This window comes from Suncus etruscus, chromosome 5 (genome assembly GCF_024139225.1).
Source record: "Suncus etruscus isolate mSunEtr1 chromosome 5, mSunEtr1.pri.cur, whole genome shotgun sequence".
NCBI classification, from domain to species: domain Eukaryota; kingdom Metazoa; phylum Chordata; class Mammalia; order Eulipotyphla; family Soricidae; genus Suncus; species Suncus etruscus.
The window spans coordinates 122197387-122214674 of record NC_064852.1 but is presented as its reverse complement, the minus strand read 5'-3'; the positions used below and the strand labels follow the sequence as shown (position 1 = coordinate 122214674).

The 17288-nt window shown below is 44.8% G+C and overlaps 2 protein-coding genes across 3 annotated transcripts in view; one reads left to right on the top strand and one right to left on the bottom strand.

Annotated features, from left to right (window-relative positions):
• SF3B1 (splicing factor 3b subunit 1) overlaps positions 1–17288 on the bottom strand; it is a 350612-nt gene that overhangs the window by 50061 nt on the left and 283263 nt on the right. Inside the window, exon 2 of one of the 2 annotated variants that reach the window (XM_049773170.1) lies at positions 5546–5569. The gene's annotated coding sequence lies outside the window, so the exon portion shown is untranslated. Of the gene's footprint in view, positions 1–5545; positions 5570–17288 lie in introns of those variants that run through there. The other variant, XM_049773172.1, reaches the window with a different exon arrangement.
• COQ10B (coenzyme Q10B) lies at positions 5791–16468 on the top strand. The gene is made up of 5 exons (XM_049773296.1): positions 5791–6015; positions 9278–9430; positions 13355–13547; positions 14132–14233; positions 16155–16468. Exons 1-5 carry the CDS (start codon positions 5900–5902, stop codon positions 16320–16322), a joined length of 732 nt encoding a protein of 243 aa, XP_049629253.1. The 5' UTR covers positions 5791–5899; the 3' UTR covers positions 16323–16468.

The window sequence follows — 17288 nt, the reverse complement described above, 5'->3', positions numbered from 1 at the left end:
ATCTGGTGTTGGATTACAGGATTCTACCTTACACAGTATTCAATTTCCACCCTAGGGTATGGCCTAGTTTTTGCTAATAAAAAGCCAGGGGTCTCAGGAAGACATTGCATTCTCTGGTCTTCCTTCACTATGCTACCTTCCTTTTTAGGAGTGGAAAGTTTGTACCCTTTTACCCCTTTCACTGTGTATATTATTTCCTGTGTCAGTGTTTGCTTCCAGATTCACTTGTCTCCAGGTCCTGGTTTTGAAGCCTGAGGCTTCCTCCTCAGCTGACCTTGGTTCAATTCCCGGGACCTCATATAGTCACTCAAACCTGCAAAGAGTGATCCCTGAGTGCAAAGCCAGCAGTAAGGCCTGAGCACTTCTGGATGTGGCCCAAAAGCAAAAAAAAAGGCAGTGCACATTCTCTGGTTCACCACTACCAAATGTGTGCAGCCCCTGACAGACACTACAAAGTGTATGACCTCCTCAACATAGAGTACAGCAGCTAAAGGATGTGTGTGTCCAATCGAGTGTGTGCAATCCTAGTGATAATAACAAAGGAAAGGGGGAAATAGCTCTGGTATTCTAATATTACATAATGCTGCCACATCTTTCAATAAATCATATATTGAGTACAGCAGGTAGGGCATTTGCCTTGCATGCAGCTAACCCAGGCTCAATTCCCTGCATCCAATATGGTTCCATGATATGGAGTAAATTCTAAGTGCAGAGCCAGGTGTAACCCCTGAGAATCACTGGGTGTGATTCAAAAACAAACAATAAAACTCAAAGAGAAGTCCTATAGTATCAAAGAACATTCTAAGGCAGTGTTCATGGACTTACATGCTGGCACTGTTCCTTTCTAAAGGCTACTCTGATCTACTATTGTTTCATAAGGTCTCTGTATATGTGAGATATAAGTGATGCTCAAATGGGCCTCATTAAGGGATGAAGAGATAGTACAACAGGTAGGGTGTTTGCCTTGCAAGCAGCCAATCCAGGTTTGATTCACAAAACTCCATGATTCCAGCCTAGCCAGGAATAAGCCCTGAGTACTGCCTGGTACAGCCATAAAACAACAACAAAATGCCTAACTGGAGAAATAGCACAGCGGTATGGCACGTGCCTTGCATGTAGCTGACTCGGAACGGACCCAGGTTTCATTTCTGGCATCCCATATGGTCCCCCAAGCCTACCAGTAGTGATTTCTGAGTGTAGAGCCAAGAGTAACCCCTGACCACCAGGCGTGGCTTCAAACAAACAAACAAACAAACAAACAAAAAGTCTCATGATACCACTTCATATGCACCAGTATCAGCAAGTTCCACTTTGTTTTTAAAGATCTGAGCCCTGGCTTAACAGGAGTTGGAAGTAGGATATGTCTTTTCTGTTCTTTGTTTTCTTCCTTTTTGATTTTCAGATTAATCATGGCACTGTGCTTGAGAGTTGTTTCTGGTAGTGTTTGAGCGACTATGCAGCACTGAACTAACACCCAGGTTAGCTGCTTCTATAGCTTAAGCTCAACCCACTGATCTCTCTCCATCCCGTCTCTGCCTTTCATAGACTAGCTAGTACTAATCCAAGCAAAGGCAAGCAAAGCCCTTCCTTCATACAGTATGTACAGAGAAGCGGTATATGTGATAAGCACCAGGCACTGAGCTCTAAAGAGCTTCTCCGGTGGGTAATAGTTCACAATTTCAGAACCTGTTTAGAAAGAATTGGTACATTCCGGGTGTTTCTATTATTTCATTGGGAAAGGATCCTTAAAAGTTTGTACCTGTTTTCCACCCAGACATTCCATGTTTTCCTTTTCCCTTTGCCTTATACATTTTCACTTTAAAATATCACAGCTAAGAGTACAACTTTAAAAAGAATACAACTTTTTGTTAAGTCCTCTGAAAGAATTATCCAATCTGCCAGATGGTTATGGGGACACGTGATGGTGTCTTTGCCTGGTGGTTATTATTGCTTTCTTCTTTCTGTTTTGGTTTAGGGCCACACCTGGTAACACTCAGGCATTAATTATTTCTGCCTCTGCCCTTAGAAATTACTCCTGAGGGGCTGGTGAGGTGTTGTCTGCCTTGCAAGCGCTAGCCAAGGATGGACCGCGGTTGGATCCCCAGGCGTCCCATATGGTCCCCCCAAGACAGGGGCAATTTCTGAGCACTTAGCCAGGAATAACCCCTGAGCATCAAATGGGTGTGCCCCCCCCCAAAAAAAAAAAAAAAAGAAATTACTTCTGGAAGGCTCAGGGAACTGTATGGAATGCTGAGGATAGAACTCAGGTCAATCATGAGCAAGCTAACGCCCCTCCCCACTGTGCTAGAGCTCTGGCCTTTTATTGGTTTTTTGGGGTGGCCACACCCAGTTTACTGGGTGTGGGTTACTCTTTATTTTGTGTTCAAAAATCACTCTTGGGGGCTGAAGCAGTGGCATAAGCAGTAGGGTGTTTGCCTTGCATGCGCTAACCTAGAGGGATGGACCTCGGTTGGATCCCCTGGCGTCCCATATGGTCCCCCAAGCCAGGAGCGATTTCTGAACGCAAAGCCAGGAGTAACCCCTGACCATCACAAAAACATGGCCAAAACCAAAACAAACAAACAAAAAATAATCACTTGGAAGCCTTAGGGGACCATATGGGATACCGAGAATTGAATGTGCAAAACATTCATAGCCGAGATTGTTCCTTGTTCCAGCACTAATTTGAGCACTGGACCATCAAGCCCAATCAAGGTGAACTGTGTATCACAAGGAGAACCCCCAGTCTCACTAACCACATCTTGGAAGGCCCACTCACGACACAAAATATCCAATATGGGATGACTCCAGTAAAAAAAAAAAAAGATGGCAGTAGAAAACAATCATCATCTGTATGCACAACAGTTAGAATATTTCTGTAAGTACAAATTCTTTTCTTTTCTTTCTTTCTTTTTTTTTTTTTTTTTTTTGGTTTTTGCGCCACACCCCATGACGCTAAGGGTTACTCCTGGCTATGCATTCAGAAATCGCTCCTGGATTGGGGGAACATGTGGACGCCAGGGGATGGAACTGTGATCTGACCTTGGCTAGCACACACAAGGAAGACGCCTTACTGCTTGCATCTCTGCTCCAGACCCAATTTCTGTAAGTACAAATTCTATCAAGCCACTATTCTGCAGTCAACTCCAATGCCTTTTTCTCACAAAGAAAAAAATCCAAAATTATTCCAGTGCCTCCGAGGAATAATCAAGCTACAGCTCACCACCTCTCTAACTCATTTCCTAGCAGCGTAACTCCCTCATTCACCTTACTGCAAAGCTGATGTTCTTCATAAAACAGAACAAAGTGTTCCCATCTAGGACAGTAGCTTTTCCCACAACTATTTACAGTTCACTTGTCTCAGGTCTCTGTTCAATATCACTTTCTCTGCGGCCCACAGACCACCCGATATATGGTAGCCCACTTTACTCATTTCAATCTCCTTACGCTTAAGTATTGTTTTTGTTTTGAGACCATACTCACACTGCTGAGAAGCTACTCCTGGTTCTACCATAGAGTGTACTCCCAGTGGTGCAAAGGATTCAATCTTGACCTTCTACATGCAGGACATAAGCTTCTGTCAGCAGGATATTTTTCTCAATCCTCTTTAACACTGTCTATAGAAGGTTATCTGGCATGTTATCTACTACTTCTCATCCTGGAATATCAATTCTATGATGCCACAGACTTGTTCACTTATTCAGCACCTAAAAGAGTCAAGTGTCCAATAAGTATTTGTTGACTACATATAATCAATTATCTCAGTTACTACTTAGAACTTAACTCAGTAGGATTGTATATGGATTTGATCCCTGGCCCCAGGTTACAAAATAAACCTTTTACAAAATCAGGCAGTACATCTAAGCACTATCTTCCCAACACAGTTTACAGTAAACTATAAATTACAAAGGCTAAAAAGGGATGAAGGTTGAGAAGGTGGGGAAAAAAGTGTCAGGACTTGGGGCCAGAGATACAGCACGGAGGTAAGGCGTTTGCCTCTCATGCAGAAGGTCAGTGCTTCGAATCCCGGTGTCCCATATGGTTCCCTAAGCCTGCCAAGAGCAATTTCTGAGCGTAGAGCCCTGAGCACTGCCCGGTGTGACCCAAAAACCAAAAAATAAATAAATAAATAAATAAGTGTCAGGACTTGATAAATGTCTCTGAAACAGAAAAATCAAAGATGTCATCTAGGGTAACAACAAAAACCAATTAAATTTTTGGTTGCAATGGGAAAAGGCTAAAAAAACGGAGTGTCTACCCTAATGACAGAATGAGTGACCCGGATGCGTTCAGAGGTTACTCCTGGCTTTATGCTCAGAAATCGTTCCTGACAGGTTTGCCCTTGCAAGGCAAACGTCCTACCGCTGTGCTATCGCTCTGGCCCTATTTTAAGGACATTTTATTATCTCTAGATTTTTTTTTTTTTTTTTTTTTTTTGGTTTTTGGGCCACACTCGGCGGTGCTCAGGGGTTAGTTACTCCAGGCTGTCTGCTCAGAAATAGCTCCTGGCAGGCACGGGGGACCATATGGGACACCGGGTTTCGAGCCAACCACCTTTGGTCCTGGATCGGCTGCTTGCTAGGCAAACGCCGCTGTGCTATCTCTCCGGGCCCTATCTCTATATTCTTAGCTCAGAACATTTCATAGCTGATTCAAATTATCATATGTATTCCTTTTACGTGATTGACAAAATATTTTTGGTTTTGTTTTTGGGTCAACAGGCAGTGCTCAGGCGTCATTCCTGGTGGTACTAGGGGGACCATAAGGGATGTGCAGATCGAACCTGGGTTGGCTAAGGGCAAGGCAAATGCCCTACCCATTGTGCTATCGCTTTAGCCTTTGGCTTAGAATATTTTACATATCCCCAAATTCCATCCATGTCTACCTCTTGCCATCACCCAGATCAAATCTAAAGGAAGCAGACCAGCTAAAAGGTGTCCCCTAAGATGCTAGACAGGTCTCCATCTTTGGAGGCCTCCACCATGTCAGTCTGAGCAGTGTAGGCTCAACTGTACTGAATCTACCCTACTTAAATCATGTCACTCTGCTGTCAAATTCTTTTTAGGATGCTAAGGCTTAGAACGTGTGTGTGAGTGTGAGTGTGTGTGTGTGTGTGTGTGTGTGTGTGTGTGTGTGTGTGTGTCTGAGTTGGGGCATCTGCTCCTCATCCTTTCAGTGTGGTCCCCACCAACCATCCCATGCATGAGTTAAGCACAGCAGGCATGGTCCTTACCCAGACTTAGAACGTGTGTGTGTGTGTGTGTGTGTGTGTGTGTGTGTGAGAGAGAGAGAGAGTTGGGCATCTGCTTCTTCATCCTTTCAGTGTGGTCCCCATCAACCATCCCATGCATGAGTTAAGCACAGCAGGCATGGTCCTTGCCCAGCATTAGCTGCTGGAAGACTGACTACACTTGACACTCAGGCGGGCCCAGCTCAGCAACTCACCCGTGTGAGCAGACACATAATTAACACCCAGAAAGCGAGTTTCCTCCCCCTCCCCCAGCCCTCCGCCCCCGGGCCCATCTCACGTGCGGGGCCTCCTGACCGGAAACAGCTGCCAAGAGAACGCAAGTCTCAGCGAGTGAGGCGGCGAGCGGTTATCGCGAGTCTTACGTAAAGTCGCAAGGCGGGGCGGACCCCGTGGGGGTGGGCGGACCCCGGGCCCCCTGAGTGAATCTGATTGGCCACCGAGGATGACGCAGCCCTTTACGGGCAGTGGGAGCGTGCGTCAGCCGGCGCCTCCCGGAAATCGTCAAAGGGGCGTGTCTAGAGGCTCAGGAGAACCGCTGATTGGCTAAGAGGAGCCGGAGCCGGGTGTCCCGGAGCTAGGAGGAGGAGGGCGGCGCCCTGGGCCTGGCCCCGGTGCCGGGGGCGGGTGACCGACTTCTGTGAAGCCACCATGGCAGCTCGGAACGGCCAGAGGGTCCTGAGGAAGGTGGTGTCAGGATATTCTTCGAAGTCGGCAGCAGTGACCAGCGTACCGGCTACGGCACAGGGACCCGCGCGGAACGTCAGGTAAAAACACTCTGGGGCCAAGGCGGTGAGGGTTCTTTTCCGCCTGGTTCGACTCAATGGAGGCTTGGGGAGGAGGTTATTTGGGGGTGTGAGGCCCGGCAAGTCAGGATGAGGGCGGATTCCCCCGAGTGTGTCGGGAAAACGGGGCTGTGGCGCTGAACATCCGGGAGATTCGGGCCCCGCGCGCATCGTTTCGGAGCCGCGGCTCTCCGGCTGGTCCCTACTTCCGCGTTTATTTCGCTTCACGATCTCGCGAGAACTGATGAGTTCCCGGCTTCTTGATGCTGCTGGGCGCCGCGCAAACTCCTTAGCCCCTGGAGCCTTCGGGCCCTTCTGGGCTCCTCCCCTCGGTGTCGGCTGCTAAACTCGCCTTGCAAGTGCGGCTGGAGCGAGCTCGGACTGCAGGCTGTCGGCCAAGGGGGCTGCTGGCCTGGGGTTAGCTCCCGATTTAGCCAGATACACTTGCCCAGTTTCTGATCAAAGTCTTTGCCCCTGCTCTTTGGTATTTGCAAAATCTAACTAGCCCTCTTATGGGACTTGTATTTTCCCCTCTGCTTCCCTGCAAGAAAGTCCTGTAACTTTGAACAAGAGCTCTAGTTCTGCCTTCGATTTTTTTTTTTTTTGGTGGGTGGGAGTGGAGATGGAATTAGGACTTGGATTCTGTACCCCACCACTTCAACTTGCTTTTTACTAATAAGCCCTGATGGATCAGTTAGGCTCGAATGTTAAAGCTAGCATGTTAAGTGAATTCTCTTGTAAACAGTAGGGAAGGAGGAACAAAACAAGATTGTAGCTGTGCTTCGGCATATTTCGATTCAATGAGTTTAAAAAAAAAAAAACAGTCATTTCCATATCCTTTTCGGCAAATATTGTTTAAACATCTCTCCAGAGTATTTGTTTAGGTTCATATATTAGGATATCTCATATATAGTAGCTAGTATATATAGGCTATTGTATACTTGTAAAATATAATAGCAACATTTTTGACTTTTGGAAATAATTCTAAAGTAACTTCTATCTTACTCTTAAGTCTTTATTACTCTTGTAAAATGCTGGCTTGCAAGTAAATGTCATGCCAGCGACAGGAAAAAAAAGTAATATTTTTTTACAAATGGAAAACTTGAGCTCCAAAGTGAACATGATCATTAAGAAGGAGGAAGATTGGGGCTGGCGAGGTGGCGCTGGAAGTAAGGTGCCTGCCTTGCAAGCCCTAGCCAAGAGATGGACCGCGGTTCGATTCCCCTGTGTCCCATATGGTCCCCCCAAGCCAGGGGCGATTTCTGAGCACTTAACTAGGAGTAACCCCTGAGCATCAAACAGATGTGGCCCAAAAAAACCAAAAAAAAAAAAAAAAAAAAAAAGGAGGAGGAAGATTAATTCCTGGTATGAAGCATTAACACAGTCTAGTCTGTCTTATAATATCTCATATTCTAAGATTAGTGGCAAAGAAGGTGTCCTTAATCTAATGTAGTATTTGTTTTATGGCTTAATTGTATGAATGATCATGAGTTCTCATTGCATTTCAGGGTATTAATGAGGGCTGGAAATATACTACAGTAGGTATAAAATTAATCCTCAGGTTCTAAAGCTAAAACACTGGAGAGAGGTGGTTCTGGAAGCAAATGTTGATCTAGGAAATAATCTGCGTGCGCGCGCACACACACACACACACACACACACACACACACACACGTACGTTTAGGGAATTTGTAATTTTTTTAATTCACGTTGGGAGCCACACTGGTGGTACTCAGAAATTGCTTCCACTCCATATGATACTGGGTAAGACCTCCACACTTCTGCATTCAAATGTTTACTAACCTTTGAGCTATCTCCTGGTTCTAGTATAGAGCATATTAAGTATGGCATGTAGGGACTGGGGAGATAACAAAAGGAGTCATGAGTTGGATGCTCCTGAAGGAAATTCAAGGATCTTCTCTAGTATCTTATGGTTTTGACAGGCCCACCAAATTTATATTCTTAGGGTGAGACATAATTTTTAAGTTTCATTAGGGAAAAGCAAAGAGTTAAGGAAATGGGCTAGGGATGAGTAGGCACTTGGCCTGCATGCTTCTGACCAGCTCTAATCCCTGGCGTCCAATAGAGTCCCGCAGTCCTGTTAGGATTAATTCCTGAGTGCAGCATCAGGAACAACCTCTGAGTACTGCTGTTTATAGCCCCAAAACAAAGGAATGAAAGAATTAAGGAACTTCTATGGATCCAGTTCAGAAAATGACCTGAGAAGATAGGATGAGGGGCTGGAGAAAGTGCAGCAGATAGGTTGCTTGCCTTGCACACAATGTACTGGGCTCAATTCCTAGAACCCCATATGGTTTCCTGAGGCCTACCAGAAGAGGTCCATGTGCAGAGCCACACGGACCTTTCAAATATGACCCAAAAGTCAAAAAATATAAAAAGAAGGGGCCGGGCGGTGGCGCTAAAGGTAAGGTGCCTGCCTTGCATGCGCTAGCCTTGGACGGACCGCGGTTCGATCCCCCGGCGTCCCATATGGTCCCCCAAGCCAGGAGCGACTTCAGAGCGCATAGCCAGGAGTAACCCCTGAGCGTTACCGGGTGTGGCCCAAAAACCAAAAAAAATAAAAAATAAAAAAAATAAAAAGATGAGCTGAAAGATAGTTAATGATAAGGATAGCAAGTTTATGATTTAAAAACAATATGTAGGGTCCCAAGAGATAGCATGGAGGTAAGGCATTTGCCTTTCATGCAGAAGGTCATTGAATCCCGGCATCCTGTGCCTGCCAGGAGCGATTTCTGAGCGTGGAGCCAGGAGGAACCCCTGAGCGTTGCAGGGTATGACACCCCCCCAAAAAAAAAATGTAGTCTAGGAACCGAGCAATAGTACAGTGAGTATGGTGCTTGCCTTATATGCAGTTGACCCATATTCAGTTTCCATTACCTCCTGAGTGAGCCACCAAGGGTGGCTCCAAAAAAGCCACACTCTCAAAAAAAAGTAGTTTCATATAGAAACAGATTAAAAGCTATCTTTTGGGCCGGAGTGGTAGCAGAGTTACCTGTCAGCAGAGCCGTGACTCAGGATGGACCTGGGTTCAATCCATCCCATATGGTCTCCCAAGCCAGGAGCAATTTCTGAGTGCAGAGCCAGGAGTAACCCCTAAGTGCCACTGGGTGTTTGCTTGTTTTGGTGTTATGCCTTTTTAGAAGTATAATAATTCTACTATATATAATTCACATTTTTTTTAATTTTCAGTGTCACTCTACATCTAGTCTTTTTTTTTTTTTAGATATTTAGCTTCCTGTGGTATACTGATGAGCAGAACTTTTCCTCTACATACTACCTCAGCTTTGCCAAAGGATATATATGCAAGAAATTTCTTCAGAATTGCTGCACCACTAATAAACAAAAGAAAAGACTATTCAGAGAGGAGGATTATCGGGTTTGTATATAATTTATTAGTTCTGCTAAAAGAGCACATTCAGGGGCCAGAGAGACAGCATAGCGGTAGGGCATTAATCTTGCATGTGGCAAATCCAGGAGGGATCTGGTTCGATTCCTGGCATCCCATATGGTCCCCCAGCCTGCCAGGGGTGATTTCTGAGTGCAGAGCCAGGAGTAACCCTTGAGCACAGTTGGGTGTGGCCCAACAATCAATCAATCAATAAATAAAGTTTAAAAATATAAAAATAAATAAAAGTACTTTCACAGGTTGTTGTTTTTGTTTGTTTGTTTTTTTGTTTTGTTTTGTTTTGGTTTGGTTTTTGGGCTACACCCGGCGATGCTCAGGGGTTACTCCTGGCTGTCTGCTCAGAAATAGCTCCTGGCAGGCACGGGGGACCATATGGGACACCGGGATTTGAACCAACCACCTTTGGTCCTAGATCGGCTGCTTGCAAGGCAAACACCGCTGTGCTATCTCTCCGGGCCCACATTCACAGTTTTATATAAACATTTTTTTCTGGATTACCTTAGAGATGTGGTTTTTCTAGTTTGACCTTTCCATAGTCCTTATTTTATAAAATTTGTATTGTGTAAGTAGAATTCATATTAATTTTAGAGGACAGTTTTAAGCCTTGATATACAGAAGAAATAATTATTTAAGACCTGGGTTTTTGTATATTTATGTGGGTTTTTTTGATGTTGTTGTTTTTGTTTTTGGGTCACACCCATCAGCACTCAGGAGTTACTCCTTGCTCTGTGTTCAGAAATCACTGGAGGGGGTCGAGCAGTGGCCTGCAATAAAGCGCAGCTGACCTAGGACAGACCCAGGACAGACCACGGTTTGATCCCCTCCCCCTCCATCCTATATGGTCTCCCAAACCATTGGCAATTTCTGAGCACGTAGCCAGGAGGAACCCCTGAATGTCACTGGGTATGACCCAAAAACAAAAAGGAAAAAAAAAGGAAATCGCTCCAGGCAAGCTCGGGGCCATATGGAATGCCAGGAATCAAACCCAGGCCATGTCTGTCCTGGGTCAGCTGTGTGCAAGGCAAACACCCTACCTCTGTGCTTTCTCTCCAGCCCTAGTATGCCTTTTTTCCTACAGATACTAACACTGATATATAATAAATATATAGGTGTTTATATCACTGTCATATATATAAGTACATACAAACATACTCAGAGATTCCTACTCTCTGAATTGGAAGATTTCAAATGATTTCTGTAACTATTTTAAGATTCTCTGTATTTACTGTATCTGTTGCGTTCTGTCATTGTAGCCCTTAAGTGGCCATAGACAGTTTTTGTGTGTGTGTGTGTGTGTGTGTGGTTTTGGGGTCACACCCAGCAGTGCTCAGGGGTTATTCCTGGCTCCAGGCTCAGAAATTGCTCCTGGCAGGCACGGGGGACCATATGGGACACCGGGATTCGAACAGATGACTTCCTGCATGAAAGGCAAACGCCTTACCTCCATGCTATTTCTCGGGCCCCTAGATATTATTTATTTATTGAGTTTTTGACAACACTGACTGTGCTCAGGGCTTTCTCCTGACTTTGTACTCAGGGGATCGATCTTGGTAGTGCCAATAGAATGCTGGGAATTTGACCTGGGTCAACCACATGCAAGGCAAGCACCTTACTTACTGTGCTGTTATCTCCTGCCCCCTAGATAAGTATTAAATAGAGTATGGCCTCATTCTAATTTGCAAAGACAAAATGACCTAAGTTTAGCATCTGATCTTTGCATATGTGCATGCGTGTGTGTGTGTGTGTGTGTGTGTGTGTGTGTGTCAGAAGATAGAGAAGCTATGCTTCGGGGCCAGAGAGATAGCATGGAGGTAAGACGTTTGCCTTTCATGCAGAAGGTTATCGGTTCGAATCCTGGTGTCCCATATGGTCCCCCGTGCCTGCCAGGAGCAATTTCTGAGCATGGAGCCAGGAGTAACCCCTGAGCACTGCCAAGTGTGACCCAAAAAACACCAAAAAAAAAAAAAAGAAAGAGAAAAGCTATGCTTCAGCTAAATTGGTGATCATAATGGGAATTTCAGCTAGGGCATCTTCATTCTGTATATGTCATTAAATATTATATAAATTCTTAGAAATCTCATTTGATTTGGTTTCTATTTTCCATCCATTTTATTTACTTTTTTCCCATGATGATTCTCACTAAATTTGCTTTTATTACAGGTTAGTTGCTAATAATAGTTAAGGTCATAGTAGAAACTATATAGATAAAATCCAAAGCTTTGTTTCTTCCTTAGTGTTCAGTGGGTATTCCCACTTGATACATGCAAGGATTCAAGAATCTACTCTCCAATTAATGATTTTTATATCTTTGTCTTTAAGAAACCGTTCATTCTTTTGTTTGTTTCTGGGCTACGCTTAAAAGTGTTCTGGCCTTACTCCTGGCTCTGTGCTCAGGGATCTCTCCTGGCAGACTCTAGGGACTATGTGAATATAGAGAATTGAGCATGGGTTTGCCACGTGCAGGACAGATACCCTCGTGATAATGTGTTTGCTGTACTGTAGTTCCGGCCCACTAGGTATATTCTTTGTTTTGGGTCTATACTTAGCAGCGCTCAGGGGGGTTTACTCTTGGCAGGGTTGGGGACCATATGGGATGCTGGGGATTGAACTTGGGTCAGCCACATGTAAGTTAACCGCCCTCCCCACTGTGCTCTCACTTTGGCCACAATATGACCGTGTTTTTTTTCCCTCTCAGATTCTTTATTTCTAGATCTGGCCTCTAATTAAAAATTGAGGACCCAGAGATAGTACAGAGGGCACATTGTTATTCTTGAATGTGGCCGACCCTGATTTGATATGGTTCTCTTAAGTTCTTTTTTTGTTTTGGTTTTTGGGCCACACCCGGCGTTGCTCAGGGGTTACTCCTGGCTGTCTGCTCAGAAATAGCTCCTGGCAGGCACGGGGGACCATATGGGACACCGGGATTTGAACCAACTACCTTTGGTCCTGGATCGGCTGCTTGCAAGGCAAAAGACGCTGTGCTATCTCTCCTGGCCCCTCTTAAGTTCTTTTTATGGGGGGTTTTGGACCATACCCGGTGACACTCAGGTTGCTCCTGGCTATGCACTCAGAAATCGCTCCTGGCTTGGGACACCTTACGGGATGCCAGGGGATCGAACCGAGGTCCGTCCTAGGTTAGCGCTTGTAAAGCAGATGTCCTACCGAGTGCACTACTGTTCTGGTCCCTGGTCCCCTTAACTTCTGTAAGAGTGAACTCTGGGGGCCAGAGCGATAGCACAGCAGTTGCCTTGCACGAAATCAACCGGGACAGACCTGGGTTCAATTCCTGGCGACCCATATGGTTCTCCGAGCCTGCTAGGAGTGATTTCTGAGCACAGAGCCAGGAGTAACTCCTGAGGTGTGGCCCTCTTCAGAAGAAAAAAAGTGATCTTTGACTGCAGATCCACAAGTAAGCCGTAAGCATTGCTGGGCATAGTTCCAAAACAACAACAAAAAAAATGTGAAGATTCGTATCGATAAGTATAGACTACCAAATTGCTTGTTCTAGTATCACAGATAGCTCAGTGGTAGAGCGTTTTGCCTTGCACACGGCCGACCCAGGATGGACTTGGGTTCAATTCCCATATGGGCATCCCATATGGTTCCCCGGAGCCTGCCAGAAGCGATTTCTGAGTGCAGAGCCAGGAGTAACTCTAAGCACTATCTGGTGTAGCCCAAAAACAAACAAAACAAAAGCCAAATTGCTTGTGCTGCTGTATATGTATATTTAGTCTAATGGTTTGAAGTAATTTCTCCCAGGGCATTATTTGACATATGATTTAGTGCTTAATACATTATAAATGTTACACATAAAGTATAAATAAGCCATTTAGCAGATTTGTTACATTTTTAACAAATTTTGTTACATTGTTAACATTTTTCCTGTTTTAAAAGATACTCGATGCAGGAAATGTATGATGTAGTATCAGGAATGGAGGATTACAAACACTTTGTTCCATGGTGTAAAAAATCAGATATAATATCAAAGAGATCTGGATACTGCAAAACACAATTAGAAATTGGATTTCCACCTGTATTGGAGCGTTATACATCTATAGTCACCTTGGTGAAACCACATTTGGTAAAGGTAATAATTTATTGTTCTTAATTATTCCTCAAATATTGATTATATTAAATGGGTTTAAATGTCATGAGTAATCTCCCTCAGATATTTACTTAGTGGGAGTATAACTCAGTGGTCGAGCCCTATGTGTTCTGTGTCTTGAGTCCCAGACTGAATGCCCAGCAGCAGTTAGGAACAAAAAACCTGCAGGAGATGCTCAGTGGGCGTGAGCATACACTTACTAATAGGAGCACTGGGGAGCACCATCTGGGTATCACTGGGCCCGGTGACCACTGCAGGAAGCAACTCCCAAGCACTGATGGTTGTGACCCACAAATCCAAAGCAAAAATGAGGTTTCCCTAACATTATAAAAGGAGGAAAGAAAACCGTTTACGGGCCAGAGAAATAGTGCATCTGGTGAGGCACCCATTTGGTTCCCTGAGTCACCCAGGAGTGATCCCTTGAGCAGAGCAGGTATAGTTCTGAACACCACCAAATATGACCCAAAAAATCAAATAATGACTTTTCAGAGATGTCATTCTCAGTTAGATCTGGACTACACTAAAGACTATTTAATTGTGGTTTTATTTTCCTCGTTTTGTCTTAGGCATCCTGTACTGATGGAAGACTTTTCAACCACTTGGAGACAATTTGGCGTTTTAGCCCAGGTCTTCCAGGTTACCCAAGAAGTTGTACCTTGGATTTTTCAGTAAGTCCCTCAAAAGACTGATTTGGTGGAACATGGGATAATGCAAAGTACTGGGGGTGGATGCTTGCATGTGGGAGCTCCAGATTTAATCCATGCCACTGCATAGGTTTCACACACACACAAAATCAGGTGTGCAAGTTAGAATAACAGAAACCTTAGATTTGTTGATAGAAAACTTTAGTAGTATTTACTCCCTCTTTTAATTTATGTTGGTTTTTGAGCATCACTGGGTATGGGTCTCTCTCTCTCTCTCTCTCTTTCTTTCTCTCTCCTCTCTCTCCCCTTCTCCCTTACCCTCTCCCTCCCCCCCCCAACAGTGGGGCATTTACCTTGCATGTGACTGACCCAGGACACCCCTGGGTTTGATCCCTGGCATCCCATATGTTTCCCCAAGCCAGGAACAATTTCTGAGTACATAGCCAGGAATTAACCCCTGAGCATCACTGGATCACTGGGTGTGGCCCAAAAACCCAAAGGGAAAAAAAATACTGGTGCTGGAGTAGTAGCACAGTGGCAAAGTGATAGGGCATTAGCCTTGCACTTGGCAAACCCAGGATGGAATCAGGTCCAATCCCTAGCATCCCATATGGTCCCCGAGTCAGGAGCGATTTCTGAGAGCAGAGCCAGGAGTAACTAACCCAAGTGCTGCTGGGTCTCTCCCCAACCCCCAAATACTAGAAAGCTGATAGGGATTAAAGGACTAGTACAGTGGGTTGGTTATGTGCTTACCTCATACCTTGATGACTTGGGTTCAATCCCACATCCCCCATATGGTTCCCAAAGTCCCACCAAGATGATTCCTGAGTGTAGAGCCAGGAGTAAGCCAAGATCACTGCCAGGTCTGGCCCCAAAACATGAAAGGCTAACGAATGATATCATTCTGCAGGCTGTTTTTAACTTCCCGTTTCCCTTTTTTTGTGTGTGTGTGTTTGTTTTTGGGTCACACCTGGCAGTGCTCAGGGGTTACTCCTGGCTCTATGCTCAGAAATCACTCCTGGCAGGCACAGGGGACCATATGGGATGCTGGGATTCGAACCACCGTCCTTCTGCATTAAAGGCAAACGCCTTACCTCCATGCTATCTCTCTGGCCCCAACTTCCCCTTTTTTTTTGTTGGTTTTTTTTGTTTGTTTGTTTGTTTGTTTTGGGCCACACCCAGCAGTGCTCAGGGGTTATTCCTGGCTGTCTGCTCAGAAATAGCTCCTGGCAGGCACGGGGGACCATATGGGACACCGGGATTCGAACCAACCACCTTAGGTCCTGGATCGGCTGCTTGCAAGGCAAACACCACTGTGCTATCTCTCCGGGCCCAACTTCCCATTTTTTTTAACAAAGACTCTCATAATGAGTCTTTGACCTTGTTTACTTGAACAATAAAATGGAAAAAAAATAACCACAAAGGGACTGGAGAGATTGCAAGGCTGTATGGCGTTTGCCTTGCACATGACTAATCCAGGACAAACATGGGTTTGATTCCCAGCATCTTGCCAGGAGTTATTTCTGAGTGAGAGCCAGGAGTAACTTCTGAGCACAGCCAGGTGTGGGGAGCCCACACCCCCCAAAAAACCCTATAGAATGATTGTGCCCAACTGCTTATTTTAAGAAATGACTCTCTTCTGTGAGGAGCCACAAATTTCACATAGACATAACAGTATAGCATTATAAACCAACTAACTAATTGCCTAGTAGGAATGGCATTGCCTTAAATAGAGATGTAGTAATAGCAAGGTCTTAATGGGGCTAGAGCAATACATAGAGGGTAAGACGTTTCCTTTGCACGCGGCTGGCTGGGGTTCAATCACTGGCATCCCATATTGTCCCCCAAGCCAGGAGTGAACTCTGCCTTCAGGTATGGCCCAAAAACCAAAAAAAAAAAAAAAAAAAAAGGTCCTCCTAAAATAATTATTTAACTTTTTCTACAGATTTCTTTCGAATTTCGTTCCCTTCTACACTCTCAGCTTTCCGTGTTGTTTTTCGATGAAGTTGTAAAGCAGATGGTAGCTGCCTTTGAAAGAAGAGCTTGTAAACTCTATGGTCCAGAAACAAATATCCCACGGGAATTAATGCTGCATGAAGTTCATCACACATAAAAGGAACTGGTCAACTCTTGGAACCTCATCTATGTACTTAGGAAGTGTTTTTATCATTTATTTTAGAAGTTAGAAAGCATTTAAGTCCAACTTATTTATAGCCATTTAAAGTTTGCACTTGAAATACTTCGGTATCTGGTGTACATGAAATTTAAAGAGGCTAGAAAAATAGTGCAGTGGGTATGGCACTTGTACGTGCCTGGCATGGATTCAGTCCCTGGCATCCCACTTGGTCCTCTGATCAACACCAGAGTTAATTCTGAGTGAAGATCCAGAAGCCCTGAGCACTGCCGGGTATGACCTATAAACTAAAACTAAAAGAATTAAGTGTAGGAGATATAGCACAGCAGTAGGGCGTTTGCCTTGCATGAGGCCGACCTATGACAGACCTGGTTTCGATTCCCAGCAGGTCCGCCTAGCCTGTCAGGAGTAAGCCCTGAGCATGGCTGGGTGTGCCCCCCCCCCCCCCCCGCCGCCAAATTAAATGTAATTCAAAGCATATTAGCCTATATACAGTGATAAAAATGGTATCACTGTTGCTTAAAAATCACCTTCCCTGAAGTAACTTACGGTAGTTGAAATAACACAGTATTGGGGCTGGAGCGATAGCACAGTTGAGTAGGGCATTTGCACACAGCTGACCTGGGTACTACCCCCAGCATCCGTTATGGTCCCCAAAGCCTGCTTGGAGTGATTCCTGAGTGCAGAGCCAGAAGGCCTGAGCATGGCCAGGAGTCATGTCCCCTCCCAAAAAAAGAAATATACAGTATTATATTAACCATATCATGCTTAAGTTATCAAATCCACTACTTTTAACATAGTCTTAGCACCTTCCTCATACCTTAGGATATTTGATATTCAGGTATTTAAGAATTTTTACTTTAAAATATTGGTACTTTTCACCTTGGAAATTTGCCCCACATCTCTCATATCTGAGATATTATGTCAACCTTTTCTCTTCTAAGG